Source organism: Notolepis coatsorum (assembly GCF_963971535.1).
Source record: "Notolepis coatsorum genome assembly, chromosome: 13".
Lineage (NCBI taxonomy): Eukaryota > Metazoa > Chordata > Actinopteri > Aulopiformes > Paralepididae > Notolepis > Notolepis coatsorum.
The window spans coordinates 114869610-114887605 of NC_140177.1; the positions used below are offsets into that span (position 1 = coordinate 114869610).

General features: G+C 43.5%; 2 protein-coding genes across 2 annotated transcripts in view; one reads left to right on the top strand and one right to left on the bottom strand.

Annotated features, from left to right (window-relative positions):
• Positions 1-2240: 2240 nt before the first annotated feature.
• dusp28 (dual specificity phosphatase 28) lies at positions 2241-2868 on the top strand (the record flags this gene model as incomplete). Its single annotated transcript, XM_084327773.1, has 2 exons — positions 2241-2585; positions 2761-2868. 2 exons carry the CDS (start codon positions 2241-2243, stop codon positions 2866-2868), a joined length of 453 nt encoding a protein of 150 aa, XP_084183899.1.
• Positions 2869-7241: 4373 nt separating this feature from the next.
• Positions 7242-17996, bottom strand: part of proca (protein C (inactivator of coagulation factors Va and VIIIa), a) — a gene marked incomplete at both ends in the record, with an annotated part of 86198 nt that continues 75443 nt past the window's right edge. The window contains 3 exons of the mRNA XM_084327774.1: positions 7242-7825; positions 7925-8042; positions 12782-12897. Of these exons, the coding sequence (XP_084183900.1) occupies positions 7242-7825; positions 7925-8042; positions 12782-12897 (818 nt within the window). The remainder of the gene's footprint in view (positions 7826-7924; positions 8043-12781; positions 12898-17996) is intronic.

Sequence of the window (17996 nt, forward strand, 5' to 3'; positions counted from 1 at the left end):
AGAAATACTGTGGGCTAGATCCACAAAGAATGGATTGCACGGTGCAAGTTGCACCCTTACTTACAATTCATTATGAATTGAAAATGGGGGACCCTGATGTAAACAAGACGAAAGTCTTTCTCTGGCCTGCATCCCCTTAACAATTGTGTGTATTAAGCCGTACTGTATTGTACCCATTCTGCAATCTGTTAATAACATTTTCATTCAATCAATCAATCTGCACGGTGATTGATTGAATGAAAAATTTATTTTGAGTCAATTGTAATGAACCAAATGAGAATATCAATAATTTTTTTTGTATCTTTGACTGTGAATAACACCATGCTCAAATTGACCAGACCTGAAAAATCTAAGCAAATTAATAGATGGAAGATGATTAAACAGAAGGTTTTGTAGATACAGTACTGAATGCTGCCATCTGGACACATGTAATTTGAAATATGATTATAGAATATAGAATATCAGGCATAAAATGGTTATGCGATTAAAATGCGATTAATTAGATTAATTAATTACAAATCCTGTAATTAATTAGATACATCTTTTTAATCGCCTGACAGCACTACTTATAACACATGCATGAGTCTAGTCTCTTTTGAAGGGAAACATTCTGAATTTTCTTCCACAACAGGAAAAATCACTCTGAGTGCTAATGTAATAGAGTTACAGAGGTTTGAACACACTGAAATAAAAGTTGTGTTTACTTATGTCTGAATTAGTTTGGAAACAGATGCCTGCAAAAGAGTTAAGCTGAGAGGTATGAGCTGGAAAACACAATGGGTCCATAGCCTGAAGTCTTATCTAGTACAGGTCCAAAGTCGATAACAATCCCATGGAAAATTTGTGTTTTACACATGTTTGTATCTGTAATAATTATATGCTTATCCAAAATGGCTGTCCAATACATTTCAACATGCGAGCAAGTAATTCTCCTTTCTTCATCTTCTTCTCTCCCTTTATTGTAGTAATCATCCCTCATGTAAGATACCGTCAGCTCCAAAATGGCTACAAAAACGGTCAATATAATTTTCACCGTCAGAGGTGACTGGTCCGTTCAGGGCCAGGCGAAACCGGACGTGGTCACTTGTCCGAAACTGATGGCGGATATTTTAGCTTTCCAACAATGTGTTGGTTGATCAGCAATAACACAGCCTGAAGCCGACAGACGCGATGTGCGCGGATGGGCCATCCGATGCTTAACAGGATGTTGGCAGCCAGTTACAATCGGAAACACATGAGAAACACACCTACTGTATATTAATATATTTATTCCCTTTGAGCTCTAAGTTAGCTTAGTTAACATTAAAATGTTTGCTGGTTATAACTTATTTATTTAGCTAACAGGTCAATGCTGTTGAGAGCGGTAACATTTGACTCAGCTGGTCCATTAACGTAGCTAACAGTGAGGTTGCATATTTCATTTTGTAGTTTTAGTTGACCCATATGTAATAATTTTAAATAAATAAAATAATCTCTCATCTTCTGTATACTGATGTATGGAAAGTGATACCAATTGTCTGTCTGCACAGAACGACCAAATCAAATTCCTTGTACTTGGCAACAAAGACCTTTCTGATTCTGATTCTGATTCTGGCGTCTTTGATCCTTTTAGTACAGCAATTATCTATGACACATGAGACATTATAAACTGGAGTAGTGCTAGGACCCAGGGAGTGCCTGGACATGGAGCAGCCCAGCTGTCCAACCTCAAGCAGTAAATATAGCCTGCAGAGTCAGTAGAAGGCCAGAGCGCACCGGCCAAAGCACCCCTCATCTCGAAAGCGTGAAAGAGAAACAACTTTTTTTCTTTTCTTTTTTCTTTCTAAAATAGAAATGGAATGCGTTTGATTGAGAGAGCAGCAATAGCCCCGGCAGACTTAGAGCTAAGTTTGTGGTTGTGTGTGGATGTTATTGTGTCCTTGATGTTTAGAATAGTGAGAGTGTGTGTGTATAGGGAGTGGATCTGAAGAAGTGGGTATTCCTTGTGTGTGTTTACTAGAACGTTTTTTTTGTTACGTGTGAAAATCCATTCTGCTTGTGGGAATGGATGTGAATGTCACTGCCCGTCCATATGTTTTATGCTGAGCATTCAGTGTGAGTTGGGGAAAGAAGATCATTCTATTTGTTGATGATTGGGTGTCTGTCTGTCTATCTATATGAGCGTATAGCACTATGTTATTTAGCTGGTGAGGGTCTGTCATCATTAGGAAAATAGCATCTCAGGCACAACAACTGACGAGATGCTTCAACTGTGCAAGGTCACCAAGGTCCTGTTCATCAGTAATGCGCGCTCCGCCTGCAATGACGACCTCATCCAGCAGGAGGCGGTGACATTGTGCATCAACGTGTCTAAGCAGCAGCCTTTTCCTGACTCCAAAGTCTGTACACTGCGGATTCCTGTCTATGACGACCCCAACGAGGACCTGTATTGCTACTTTGACCGCTGTGCTGACGCCATCCAGGACGAAGCCAACCGCGGAGGCCACAGTGTGGTTTACTGCAAGAACGGCCGCAGTCGCTCTGCCACAGTGTGTGTCGCTTACCTCATGAAGTACCGACAACTCTCTCTGACGGAGGCCATTCAGGTGGGTAGTCGCTGTCTGGTGGTGACCTTGGTGATGCAAACTCAGGATATTATGTGATGATGTTTGAGCTCCGCACTTCACGGCTTCTTGCCTACGTTTGCGTTCATGTATCAGTGGTTCTTCTGTGTCCATATGTCAAGTCAACACAATGTGCTGTAACTCTACTCCATTACAGAGAGTGAAGACGGCACGTCACGTGATAGACCCCAACCCAGGCTTCAGGGCCCAACTTGAAAGATACGAGCAAGACCTCAAAAAGAGACGCAGGGAAGCTGCGACCTAGAAGACGGTTCAAGACGTCCACAATGCTCCTCACCCTAAGCCTTCAGACAAATGCAAATAGTTTTAGTCTGAGGACTAATTGCATCATCATTTCAGATATTTAATCTCAAACAGATCGCCTTTGTTATTTTCTGCTTCAAAGGACCAGTCATGTCTGATGGAAGTGTCTAAACCTCCAATCCTTTGAGAGACCGTCATACAGAATAATCGACTTAAAGAAGCTATGTGTTTAAAATTTGTATAGCTTGGTATAGTTATCTTTTAGAAAATCACAGTGGAGTTCAGTAGCCTCCCCCTCTATGGGATCATCCCTATGTTCCCCGGGTCCTATGTTCCCCGGGTCCTATGTTCCCCGCTTGATTGATTAATAGATTGAACATTTTATAGATTTTTATTATTTTATTAATTATTAATGTCCGCCTTGTTTCGAACTGGTTAAGCTTAGGCCCTCTTTCGAAGTTGGTTAAGGTTAGAGTTTGGAATCAGGGCTGGTGGTCTAAAATGTTCAATCAATCAATCAATCAAGCGGGGAACATAGGACCAGGGGAACATCTATGTAGTGATGTTTTGCTGTAAGATTTGGCAGGAATTCTGCTGGATCGCTTTATGTCTTTCAAAAGGCATAATTACAACATCATATTAGCATGACTCATCAGCTAAATCAAATTGGTTTTATCCAATTATTCTCCGCCATCTTGCTTTTTCATTTGGCTCGCATGTAAACGAGCCACGATGAGCAAGAGGTCCTTTGTATGACAGAAAGCAACGGGTGGTCTCATTTTTTTAACATTTTGAAAGATAATTATACCAAGCTATCAACATAAATTTGACAATGATATATTGATGTTGACAAGCTCTACATGTAAAAGCTTTACATTGTGTTTTTATTCATGGCATGTGAACTCTCCATGGATTTACTTTATGTAGCCTACCTTCAGAATACTGCAGTGCCGCCTTTTACCTCTAGATGGAAGCATTTCCAATGAATGGAAAGTCATGTAGTCGGAACACAAAATGAGCCATTAGCTAAAGCAGGCCTTTTGATGGGCGTCAACTTGCAGTGCAGCTTCCCTGGAAACGTTTTTAACCTCAACCTAAACATAAGGAAATTGCTAAACTGATCCAGCACCCAGGGCAGCTTTAACCCTACCCAGGGTGAGATTAGCATTTTCTATTTAATCTCTGTAGTCGCTGAGAGATATTCTTCTCATATAGATCATATAGTATAACACTGCAGAGACCTATAAGCCATCAACATGTACTACTCATGAATATATAGACCAGGTACAATAGTGACCTGGGCTCAGGTAAATGCTCAACAAATGCTGCTATGAGTAGATTAAGCATCACATACACACATCCTATTCAGCTATTCTACAGGTATAACCACTGCAGATGAATAGACTTGTTTCTTGGTTATGCTATACTTTAGTCCAAGTTGATAGTTCGGTGGGCAATAAATAGTCTTAAAGGAACATACCAACATTATGGGAAAGTAATTTCCTATGTGCGTTCAGTAGAAAGCTCTCCGGCTGCAAGCTAGCCTAGCTTGGTACAAATGAATGGAAGCGGATACAGACCACTAGCCTATAGCTGTTGGCCAAAAACACCTCTACCAGAGTTTTATGCTAGGCTAGTGGTCTGTATCCGCTTCCATTAATGTGTGCTAAGCTAGGCTAGTTTATAACCGGAAAGCTTTCTGTTGATCCCACAGACAGGAAATCTTCTTGTCTGACTCTGGAGAAGAGGGTACGCGTATTTCCCATAATGTTAGTTTGTTCCTTTTCTTAAATTGATTTTGATTTGACTTCTTTGATAGTAATTTTCCTTCATACCTTTTTGCCAGTATGGCCATGACATAGGTATTCAATTCAATTCAAAGTTGTCTTAAAAAGGTTTTAGAAATTCTTAAATTTGACTTGTTGAAACCTGCAGGAACCCTGTTGGTTGCACAACCATATCCATAATATGTGTATTTGTAGCATTCAGGGATATACTCTAGGCATAATACTGTGAACGTTTTAGACTGTTGATAGTTCAGTGTAAGTTGTTGTCTAGCAACAACATACATAACTTACTGCTTGTGTAGTGCAGTGATTTAAAGCTCATCTAACAGGCCAAAGCCATGTAGTAACCATGATACTCTAGAATAATTGTTCATGTGAATGTTGTTGGTACAACGCATCTGTGGGGCGACAGTGGCTCAGAAGTTAGAGCAGGAGGTAGAGCAGTCATCTGGCAATCCGGAGGTTCCCGGTTCGATTCCCGCTCCTCCCGGGCAGCGTGTCGATGTGTCCTTGAGCAAGACACTTAACCCATAATTGCTCCCGATGAGCAGGTTGGCACCTTGCATGGTTGCCTCCGCCATTGGTGTGTGAATGTGTGTGTGAATGGGTAAAAATGTGAGTAACAAAATTGTAAAGAGCTTTGGATAAAACGCTATATAAAAAAGCAGCCATTTACCATTTACCATCTGTGAAACTCAGGCATCACTTAGTGCTTATGTAGTGCAGTGATTTACAGCTGTACTGTACTGTACCCATTCTGCAATCTGTTAATAAAGTTATCAATCAATCAATCAATCAATCAATCAATCAATCAATCAATCAATCAATCAAAGTGCATCTTAACTGTGTCTCCCAACAGGCTGTAGCCATTATTTAACCATCATACAGTAAGATAATAGTTCAGTTGTTGTTAGTATAATATATCTGTGTAATGTAACTCAGGCGTTCATCAAGTTCATCTTAGCTATGGCTCCAAAAGGCTGAAGCATTGAAAAACCTCTTATCAGATCATTAGTAGTAGAGGAAGTGAGCCTTGCCTCCCGGGCAGCGTGTCGAAGTGTCCTTGAGCAAGACACTTAACCCCTAATTTCTCCCGATGTGCAGGTTGGCACCTTGCATGGTTGCCTCTGCCATCACCATCAGTGTTTGAATGTGTGAGTGAATGGGTAAAATGTGAGGAGCAATTCTACAATTGTAAAGCGCTTTGGATAAAAGCGCTATATAAATGCAGTCATTTACCATTTACCTTGCTTCCAGGTCTCTGAGCATAAAACGTCAGGAATAAGCTGATAGTATGACTATCTAGGCTGTAGTAGGCCTTTCACTGTGATAGATGCTATAGGAAAGGCCTTTAGCATATACATTTTTATAATAAGGTCTGAATACACTGCACAATCCTTTTAAGACTTTGTCAGTATTACTGTTAACCCTTATGTGGTATTTACTAAAAGTGAAATCATACAATACCCCCCCCCCCCCCCCCCCCTGAGACTCATTGCTTGGCTCATTTTACGTGAAGAACATAATAAAGAACACGTTTTCACCCCGTGCACCCCCTCCTGTGTTTGTGTTCCTGTGTGTCGCCCATCTTGCATGTGTGTTAATCTGCATGACAATTAAAGACTTCTTATTATATTTTTCAAGATAAACATGATTTATTCCATTCATGTGGATTATAATGGATTCTTTTTTTTTACAGACATCACATTTTATCACAAAAAATGTATAGCACTTTTATTGATACATGTGATCTAGCAGAGGTACATGGCAAATGTTAACTATATATTGCTCTTGTAATTAATTAAAATTATTTTTACATTAATTGTTATAGTTTTATTGTTTTAAAATCCCATTACTGTTTCACCAGACCCGTGAACATTGGGTGAGTAACAAAAAAAGCGAACACCACACAAAGGTTAAAGGAACACGCCAACATTTTGGGAAATTAGCTTACCGTCTTCTCCAGAGAGAGACAAGAAGATAGATACCAGTTTCCTCTCTGCGTTCAGTAGAAAGCTATCTGGCTGCATGTTAGCCTAGCTTAGCACAATGAATGGAAGCAGACAGTGCCGGTTAGCCTAGGCATTGTCCAACTAACACCTCTCCCGAAGGCTAACCGGCACTGTCCGCTTCCATTCAACGTGCTAAGCTAGGCTAACGTGCAGCCAGATAGCTTTCTACTGAACGCACAGAGAGGAAACTGGTATCTATCTTCTTGTCTCTCTCTGGAGAAGACGGTAAGCTAATTTCCCAAAATGTTGGCGTGTTCCTGTAAGTATTACTGTTACAATTTATTACAATTTCCTGTCTTGAAAACAAATGAAATTCTGTGAAGTGTTGTGTCCACTGCTGTAAGTAATATCAGTAATAATCAGCTGTTCCTGGATCAGCTGCTCCTGAGTTGCGTTCCTTTTTGTCTGTGAGGATTAAAGAATAAAAACACTCACTCTTGGGGTTCTTGAAAAGAAACCCAGTGTAACTTGAGAGAGAGTCGGTTTATTTTACAAAGTGTTTTACATCTCTGTTGTGTTTAGGGCTGTCAACGTGGGATTTATGAGACACAAAGTAAGGTAGGACCTGGGGCAGTTTAGGGAGTTTGGGGACTTAGGCGATGGACCCTGTCCCATTCTTCGCGTACTCTGCTGATCCAGTCGTTGTAATTGGATACCTTGGTGTAGATCCCCAGCTTGTCTTCGTGACCACAGCCCTCGCCCCAGGAAACCAGGCCGATGAGGAACCAGGTGTCGTGGTACAAGGTGACCATCGGGCCCCCACTGTCTCCCTTGCACGCATCCATCCTTTCGCCCAGCACGCCGGCGCACAGCACGTTGTTCGATATCTTGTTTGTCATCTGGCGGGAGCAGATCGTGTGGTTGACCAAGGGCACCTTGATGACGTTGAGCGCCGAGCTGTAATGGCTGCTGTTCAGGTCGTCCACGCCCCAGCCTGTGACCACTGTGGGAGTGCCGTTAAGGTGGAGCACGCGTTCGGCCATTTCACGGCCGGGCAGACACACCGGGAGGATGTAGTCGGAGAAGGGGGCGGGAGAGGCCAATCGCAGCAGGGCAATGTCGTTATCCACTGTTCTGCTGTCGTAGTCGGGGTGCTTAAAGGCCCTGGCCACCGGCAGGGTCACTTCCGTGCCCTCTGTCTTAAAGCGCTCATAATCACCTGCCAAGTGTTGATATATTAGTCTCAGAAACACGTAGTCTAATACAACTTCTAGCAAACTTGTAAAATGTAAGATATTCACACAATTGTATTATTTACCCAGTCGAACTCTGAAGCGCACATTATGGTCCAGGCAATGGGCTGCAGTCAGTACCCAGCTTTCATCTATCAGGACGCCTCCACAGTGGAATTTACCCCTTGCGTTGAGTAACAGTGCCTGTTGACACAAACGCACACAAACTATTTGGAAGAGAGCTCTTTCAAAAGTTAGGTTCAAAGGATAGTTTTCTTTAGTGTATGAACGCAGGATTTGAAGATGTACTCTGTACGATTTTTTGATGGTTCGGAATCAGAACTGAATCATTAATGACAATGACAACTGTGTAGACTATCGTTAAATGATGTGCTCATTCCACGTGGTTGAATCTACACAATCTGAGAACCCCAGAAGCTCTTGTACTTTGACATGCATGCGTGTGATTACATTGCAGGCGATTTTGCGGCTGCCGGCTAAAGCGATCTCTTTCAATAATGGACCAATTACAAAAGTTGTTGTCCCTAATATTCATTTAGACCCCAAATTATGGGAAAATAGGGTTCATGTTTAAAAATAATTTAATGCAAGGGTCTGAGTATGAGATTTCAGTCCTTATTCCAAACCATGAAAAATCTTACTGAGGCATTCTAGTATATCATCCCCAATATACCCCTTGTGATATTTGCACATCTGTTTTCAGTTTATTTGCAGGTTTGTGTTTTCATTGTTATAATGTGTCCATTTCAAAAACCATTGACCATGTTCTGGGATAGTTCAGATTTTTGGAACCCTAGACTCATTCAAGGGTACTACGACTATGCTTGCACCTCATGGTACCAAAGCACCTCAAAGGCGCTAAAAACAAGATTAAAAACAAGATTACAAACATCACAAAACAAACTGGTCAGACTTCTACTTGACCTTACCCCTAGAACCCACCTCATCTCTGCCCACTTTGACAACCTAGGATGGCTTAGAGTAAACGACAGAGTACAGCAACTTGTAATGGGCCTGGTCTACAAGATCCACTATACGAATAAGGTAACCATGTACATGTCAAAATACATCCCAAAGGTCAGTGAATACCACGACCACAACACCAGACGAAGCTCAACAAATCATGTTAAACCCAGATTTGGCTCAAACAAGGGACTAAACACGTTTCGCAATTATGCCACATCAATGTGGAACGCCCTACCCAAGCTGTAAAGGAATGTGAATCACTACCCACTTTCAAAACCTATGGGAGGCTGCAATTCAAAACTGGCCACCGTAAATGTCCAAACCCCCCCACCCCCACCCCTCCTAATAGACAGTCTCCTCCCCACCGCATGTATATATTCTCTCCCCACCTATGCATATTTCTCTCCCACCCACCCACCCCCTCCTAATGTACAGTCCCCTCCCCATCATATGTATACTGTCAGGATCTATGGGTAACAGTACTGTATATTTGCATATCGTATATGTCACAAATGTAACAGTACTAAATACCTGTATGTCATGTATGTCCCTATGCCATAAATGTCATGATGTCATGTATGTTGTGTATGTCATAAATGTCACTATGAATTGAAAATGGGGGACCCTGATGTAAACAAGACAAACGTCTTTCTCTGGTCTGCATCCCCTTAACAATTGTGTGTATTGAGCCGTACTGTATTGTACCCATTCTGCAATCTGTTAAATAAAGTTTTCATTCATTCATTCATTCAGCCCTATTTCTTACTTACCAGTGACAATGTTCATTGGTAGAATCGTTCTCAGCATAATCCATGCTGTTCCTACTAGCTCTGGCTAGTTAGCCACAAACCAATGCAAAGTCATTGTGGTCGAGTTCCTGTCTGTGCAAGCTAAAAGTATTATTAAAATAAAAGTATTGCTTCCCCCCCCCAAACAATTATTGCTGACTTAATAAAAAAAGAAAAAAGTGAACAGTTAACAACTAATGTTGTTGTTTACATGTTGCAGGCATGTATCCTGCAACATGTATTCCGCCCCATCTCCAACCTCCCCTTTCTGTCAAAAAGTTTAGAACGACTGCGGCTGGGTGGCGCAGCGGACATTGCGCTCGTCACCAATGCAAGAGACACCGGTCTCGAATCCGGCTGTCAGCATTGCCTCCGGCTCGGGCCGGCCGTCATACTGACTCAATTGGCAGCGGGAGGGAAGTCGATGGGTGGTAATCTGATCGCTGTGAACAGCGACTCCTACAGGTCGGTCAGGGCGCCTGCACAGCAAAGACAGGAAATGGCGAGGGCAGTGTGAGCCTCCCACACGTTACACCTCGCCAATGAGAGTTTGCGCTGGCAGGTGGAAAGAAGTGGCTGGCTGCCTCCACATGTATTGGAGGGGACATGTGATGGGCTTCTACCCTCCCTACGACCGGCCAGTGGGGGGCACATGCGAGCAACGATCAGGACAGGGGAGGGAGAATTGGCACGAGAGGAAAATTGGGATGGGAGAAAAAATCACAGAAAAAAAGGAGGAGAAAAAGTAGATACAAAAAAAAAAGTTTAGAACGAGCTGTTGCCATCCAGTTAAATCCCACCTTGAATCCAATCACCTCTACGAACCCTTCCAATGTGGCTTTCGCACAAAACACAGCACAGAAATCGCTCTCCACATGTGGGCCCTTTTTAGGACGATTTGCCCACCGGCACTTACGACCCCTAGTGGCTCGGGTGTGCATATTTTGTAATACAATATATATATCGAATTGAAGGCTTATTTGTTGCCTGTCGATAGCGACAAATACAAAATACCACTCCTGACTCTTGGGGCTCTAGTTCTGTCAATCATTTGTCAATCTCGAAAATGATTGTGGAGGGTTGTAGCCAATGAGTGTGGCTTTCCAATGATACCCCACGTGGGGATGTATGAATCTAAAAAACCAAAAAAAAACTAACGAGCGAAAACAGGAAGAGAAAAACAGCTGAATAAATTGAAGTCTATGAGAAAACTGAGCTTTTCTTTTGTACACAGTTTCCAAAAATCACTCCTAATCACTCATTTCTTAATGGATCTTTATGAAATTTGGACATGTACTACATAAGGCTTCAGGCTATGGGTCCGTATGGATTTGTAAGCCATACCACCTTCTGGGGAAATACTACCTCTGGACGACTAACTACTACAGAAAAACTTGAGTAACAAGTTTTTCTACAACTCAAGTTCAGACCATGTTACTCTATTTCATTAGCACTAAAAGTGAATTTTCTTTCTGGAATCAGAAACTTCAGAATGTCATCTTTCAAAAGAGACCAGGCTCATGCATGTGCTATAAGTATTTTAGTTTGCAAAATGGTTGTTTTGGTCCTCAAAAATGAAAACTAAAAAGGCCACTTTTGGGGGCACAGGTTAAGAGGTTAAAGGTCACCAATGACATTCTGCTATCTGCTGAGTCTGGTTCCGTCTCCATCCTCATCCTCCTTGACCTCAGCGCCGCCTTCGACACCATTACCCACTCCACCCTCATATCTTGCCCTCCAGTCCACCATTGGCATCACTGGCACTGCCCTCTCCTGGATCAAATCATATCTCTCTGACAGACACCAATTAATCTACACCAACAACTCCAAATCCCCCATTGCCCCAGTCCCCCACGGTGTCCCCCAGGGTTCAGTACTTGGTCCCCTACTGTTTATCCTCTACAATCTACATTCTACCATTCTACAGATCCTCCGCAAACATGGCCTCCGATTCCACTGTTACACTGATGACACACAGCTCTACCTTTCCACCAAGACCATCACTGCCGCCCGCCACCCACTCCACCCTCATCACCTGCCTTTCTGACATAAACATATGGATGCAAAAAAACGTTCTGAAACTCAACTGTGACAAATCTGAACTAATCATGGACTACTGCAACAGCATTCTGTATGGCACATCCACCAAAATCCTCAATAAACTACAATTTGTCCCAAAACTCTACTGCTCGCATGCTGACCTCCCCCCGCCGCTCCCCATCATGTACAGGATTCAGTTCAAAATTCTATTCATCACCTTCAAAGCCCTCAACAACCTGGCCCCTTCCTACCTCTCTGACCTCCTTCTCCACCACACGCCTACCCGCTGCCTCAGGTCAGCAGATACTAACCTCCTCCAACCCATCAGGACTAAGCTCCAGACCTGGGGCGACAGGGCCTTCGCTGCAGCTTCCCCCACCCTCTGGAACACCCTTCCCAACAATATCCGTCATGCAGACACCCTCTCATCATTTAAAGGGGAACTATCTTATAAATGGCCTTTTTCAGTGTTTAGCATTGTTTCCTAGCTATGTGGACTTATATTAATATGATCTATGTCTCTAATTATCATATTGGCGCATTCTTCCAATTCTCCTCTCACAATATTCACCCTCACTGAACTGAGTCATCTGAAAATGTGATGATTTGTGATGTCAGAAAGACACTGCTGCATGATAATGTTCAGGCGAGTCAGTAACTTACCATTATGGTTGGAGCCCAGCCTCAAAACGGCTTAGGATCTTGAGGTAGAAAAATGCTGTTTTTGAGGACTTGATTAGAAATACAAAACAATGAATTAAAAAAAATAAAAAATTACAGAGGTGTTCCATAAACTCACAGGAATTGTGTAAAAGTGCCCAAATAGTGAAAGAAATAGTAAAATAGTTCCCCTTTAAAAAGCCCTCAAGACCCACCTTTTTACCCTTGCTTTCAACCCTTGAACTCCTTCCTCTCTCACATTTTTAATATAATTTTTTATTTATTTTTTCTACTAAAATTGTATTGTATTGTTTGTTTTGTAAAGTGTCTGTGAGCATTAAGAAAAGTGCTATATAAATCTGATGTATTATTATTATTATCATCCTCTCCCTACATCCCATTCCCCCATGTGGAATGCACCTGATTGGATACATTTATCTGAACCAGAGTCAGTGGAAGTGTTGTTACCTGCCATGGGCTTTCCCCCTTCTTTCCCACCTCTCCTCCGATCATCCAGGGCAGTAGACCTTGTATTGGCTTGCTGTATGAAGACCTTATCAGTAGCTGGCCACAGGAGGACTTACCTAATAAGAAATGTTGAGAAATTTAAAAGGGAATTCTTCCTAAATTAACCTTTAGGCAGAGGTGGAAATATTACTGAAATATGGAAGTACTGTCACTTGAGTAAAATGTTATTTGAGTAAGAGCACTTGTTCAGAAACATTTCCAAATAAAAGTAAAACCGTAGCACTCCAAAAAAGAATTAACTATGTAGTTACTTATTAACGAAAATCAATAAAGATGCAAAAAAATTAAAGAATCTCACATTTTCAAAACTTCTTATGAACACCTGCTATCAGAAGATCTCGTTGAGTCACTTTATCTGAATCAACCCTGCATACCGACGGCCAATCAGGTGGCGCTGTGAAGCCAGCACGACATATAAGCCAATGAAAACGATGGGGAGCGGCATTTGGAGCTAAACTCGCTTGGGAATAGTTTGGATGCCATCAGCGATGCTAAGCAGTAAGTTAACTACCTACTAGCTAGCCCTCCCATTGCTGCTCTGAAACAGACATAAATAAAGCAAAAATGACTTATAAAGTCACTGTGTGTGTTGAGGTTTCGTCTCATCATGTAATTGATCTCATTACAAGTCAATACTCTGTTTCTCTTAGCCACTAAGCATTATGTTAGCTAGCCACACACCTCGCACATATAGCTCCACACACAGTCCTTTTATCACCATGCAAATGGCACAAGGCTCAATGGGTGGAGGGGAGATCTTGGCTGCTGGGCTGATGAAATTGTCTTTTTACTTGAATGACTTGAAAGTCAAAGTGGCCTTATAACCAAGACCAACACACCACCATGGTGAGTCAAATTTACTTAAGAAAAAAAGATTTCGCCAAGAAACTTCAACATGTGTGGTTCAATCAGACAGACTCCTGTGCAGGCTAGATGGTAGGTTAGCCAAAAGAGGCTAGGTTAGGTTTCATTCAAGTCCAATCAACAGTCATCTCCCGCCTCGACTACTGCAACGCACTGCTAGCTGGCCTCCCGGCCACTGCCACCAAGCCTCTTCAACTCATTCAAAACGCAGCGGCCCGCCTGATCTCAAACCTACCGAAGTCAGCCCATGTCACCCCACTTCTTAGGGACCTGCACTGGCTCCCCATTGCTGCACGTATCCGCTTCAAGGCCCTCGACCTAGCATACCGTGCGGCAAAGGGAACCGCTCCCGCCTACCTCCGGTCAATGGTCTCTAACTACACACCCTCAAGACCCCTACGCTCTGCATCTTCTGGCCGCCTCAGATCTACTCCTATCCAAGCTCCCGGAGGGTCATCAAAGAGAAGCCGCCTATTCTCAGTCCTTGCCCCACAATGGTGGAATGAACTACCCATCCCAGTTAGGACAGCCGAATCCCGTCCAATCTTTCGCCGTCGACTAAAGACTCACTTCTTCAACCATTATCTGAAATGATAAAAAAAAATAAAAAAATAAAAAATCTAACCCCGACTAACCTTACTGTCATGCACTTGTCCTAATAAACTAACCTACACTGTAACACGCAACACTTTGATGAACATTGTTACTCAGCTGATAGAGTTATACCCTTCTTGCTGTCTTGTCGCACAGAACTTGTAAGTCGCTTTGGATAAAAGCGTCAGCTAAATGACTAAATGTAAATGTAAATGTAAGATAATACTGTTAAATGTTGTGAAATGCTGGTAATTGTTTACAGTGCAGATCTTGCGACTGACTGCAGTGGATAAATCCTTAGGATGAAGTAAATGGTTTTTCAGTGAATATCTTGGTTACAACAAGGCTTGCTAAGCAGTTTTATGTTTCTAGGTAAAATATTTATAAGTTTAGAAATGGCCAGTATCTTTAGTCTAGCCAAAGCAGGTACCACTTTGTCTTTTCTGTGAGGCGACAACAGTGTTGGCAGATTTGACTGAGACCAAATAGCCCAATCAGAGCCCTGAGCCCACCCAATCATCACAAAAATAGCCCAAATTCTTTTTACTGCCATTTATTAAAGGGTTTCGCAATTTATTAAGAGGGTTTCTCTGTCTGTCCTGTGTATGTATGTAATAATTATCAGGTTGTTTTTGGTCTAAAGGTTGGCAAATAGGTTGATATTTTGTTACACACACAGTTATATTATCGTATAGTGTAACGGGGAAGCCCGTGGGTATGTCCACAGTCACGGAAACAGGTGTGTTGACGAGTGACTGTGGCAGTGCGGGCTGGTAAATTAAACTCACTTCCCCATAACAGGGTTAATAGACACATAGGTACGGTAGTTAGGAGTGAATTCACTTCTTAGTGCAGCGGCCTGTGTCGTCGCCCGCGGACGCAGGAGCCCCCTGTTCGACTCCCCCTCGGGACATTAACATTTAACATCAACACAACGCAGACCCAGTATGACCCGTCACAGTGGTGCCTAACGACCCGGATGTCCTGAGGGGCGTGAGTTTAGGGAGGTGAGTGTAACGGGGAAGCCCGTGGGTATGTCCACAGTCACGGAAACAGGTGTGTTGACGAGTGACTGTGGCAGTGCGGGCTGGTAAATTAAACTCACTTCCCCATAACAGGGTTAATAGACGCATAGGTACGGTACTTAGGAGTGAATTCACTTCTTAGTGCAGCGGCCTGTGTCGTCGCCCGCGGACGCGGGAGCCCCCTGTTCGACTCCCCCTCGGGACATTAACATTTAACATCAACACAACGCAGACCAATATGATCCGTCACAATAGCTTATGCTCTGCACTCTAGTGGAACCACATCCCTTTATCAATCTAATACTGAATAATTTTCTCCACATGTACACACCCATCCGCCTGGCCACACCCACATCCGCTCCTCTACATAAGCGGGGTCGTGGCCATACTAACAGCTCCTTCCCTATTTTCACCACCGAAAAGTGACTGTTTACACCACTTTAGTTTGATGCCGAAAGAGTTATTGGAAAGGAGTTACGTTATTGGAGAAAAGGAGCTGCGTTGACATTATATCTTTGTTTTCTCTCTCACAATTTTTCGAGGAAATACAGCGATAATGTCTTCGCCACCGGAGTGTCTAGAAGATGATGATCATTCTGACCTCCACCGGCGCTTCGCATTAGGGGCTCGCGTCGCTGAGCAATCCCCGCCGGCATTGCCTCCGGCTCTGCAGCTGGACACTTTGCTTGGGAGGCGATCGGCCGTGGGAGGGCTGACGGCCTCTCTGGGCGGGTGATGTTTTTTGCGACGCGGGCGCCAGGTGTGTCGGTTGTGGGGGGAACAACTACACAGCTTACGAAGGTCGGCTCCAGGCTAGAATCCTTTTCGCTGCCCCTTAGCGGCGTGGAGGGGGTTCTAGTTTGATGCCCCACGATAACATTAGCTCCTCCTCAGTGAAGTCGTAGCTTTGTTTTCCTGGGACCGTGATTCAGAATCTGCGGTTCAATTCCCCGGGTCTCTGGACAAACGGATACCCACTGTCGCCATGCTGGCCCCGCTTTTCAAGATGAAAAACACCCGGTGCGAGGGAGGTGAGCTTGGTGTTCGTTATGAGAATATCTCCATGCTCAGGTCGGCTATAGCCCGCGTTCAACGAGGGGCTTGGTGCCGACACCGCTGTGTCTGGTAAACACCGTTCTGAAGAGGGACGTGTGTTGCCTTTTTTCCCTTTTTTCTTCAGATAAGAAGAGGAAAAGACAGCTGGCCTGTATTGCTTTTCTCACGTTGTACAGTTTTCAGTAGTAGCCGCTTAGCTTGCTTTCTGCGTGAGCTAGTGGCTAGCCATAGCCGGTTTGAGCTAACTGTTAGCCAGTTAGCTGTTTAGCTACGACGTTAGCTGCCGGCTGCGCTCGGCTGGGAACGTTAGCTTGATGCTATCAGTTAGCCTAGAGTTAGCTGTTTAGCTTGGGCTACAACCATTGGCGTAGCCGTGAGAATAGCAGGCCCTGGCACACTGACTACGACGTCATCTTTGGCAGAAGATGTTGTCGGGCCTGCGGCATGACCGACTGCAGGAGGGGGGCATCACGCCAGAGCTGAGCTTTGCTTCTTCTGGCCTAGCCAGCGAGAGGCCTTCGTCAACGTGGTGGACCAACCTGTGTTGCGGCCTTTCATCCTGCGTTCCTTGGTGCAGGTAAGGTGTCCATTGGACATTACCCCACTCTTCCTTCCTTCCCCTCCCGAATGTTTTTGTTAATAATGATGTCTTTGTCTACAAAACATATGTTACTTCACTACATTTGGAGATACGACATGTGCTGTGTGAGAATTGTCTTGGTTGCTTTGTATAGCTTGGGTTAGCGTTGGCCAAGGCTTGTGCCTTTCTCTCTACCTAGGAACAGCGTTGTTTTTTACGTGAGTAAAAATGAACTGGGTTTTTTGTTGTATGATGAGAAGTTGTGTGTCTTCATGTAACGTTTAGACAACGTGGCTGAGCCCACAACTGGCTGGGGTACCCTACAATGCTGTGCATAGTGGCATATGATCGAGGGCTGAGTCCCTCTCTTAGCTTGTTATTCTTTACTTGAGGATAATGATGAAAATAACAAGTGGCAAGTTTTTTTCACACATAAGCAGAGCTGTGGGAAACCTGTTTCAAACAAGGTCTTCGGCTGTGCTGGCGTGCATCATGTAAAGCTTTTACTCTACACATTTGGCGTCGTATCAGGGGTAAGGTGGTGAGGGGTGGGTGAAATGATTCGAGGCTATTAACGCTAACGCTAGTAGAAATGGATGAAAACTTTATTTAACAGATTGCAGAATGGGTAGTATACAATACGGCTCAATACAAACAATTGTTAAGGGGATGCAGACTGTTGTAGTTTGGACTGGGTTTCTTATAACAATAACTTGACAACACGTGAGCTTTCAGTTTAGCCGCAGCTTCAGGTTTACTCAGCGTCAGGTCAGGAATGCGACAACAGACATCAGTTGATCACAACACTCTTCAACACAGACGATACGTTTCGAACAAAAGTTTGTTACAATCATTTTCATATAACGCTACTTGGGACAGCTCTGCTGTAAACACTGGAAATAACCTCGGTTTCTATGCCCACACGCAACCACTGCAACCGGGATGTGCGCAAAACTTCACCCTGGACTCCAGTTTTCAAAGACCACGGTTGCAGTGTAGCAAAACCCCGGTTGTGTGTGGGCGAACAGTGCAACTG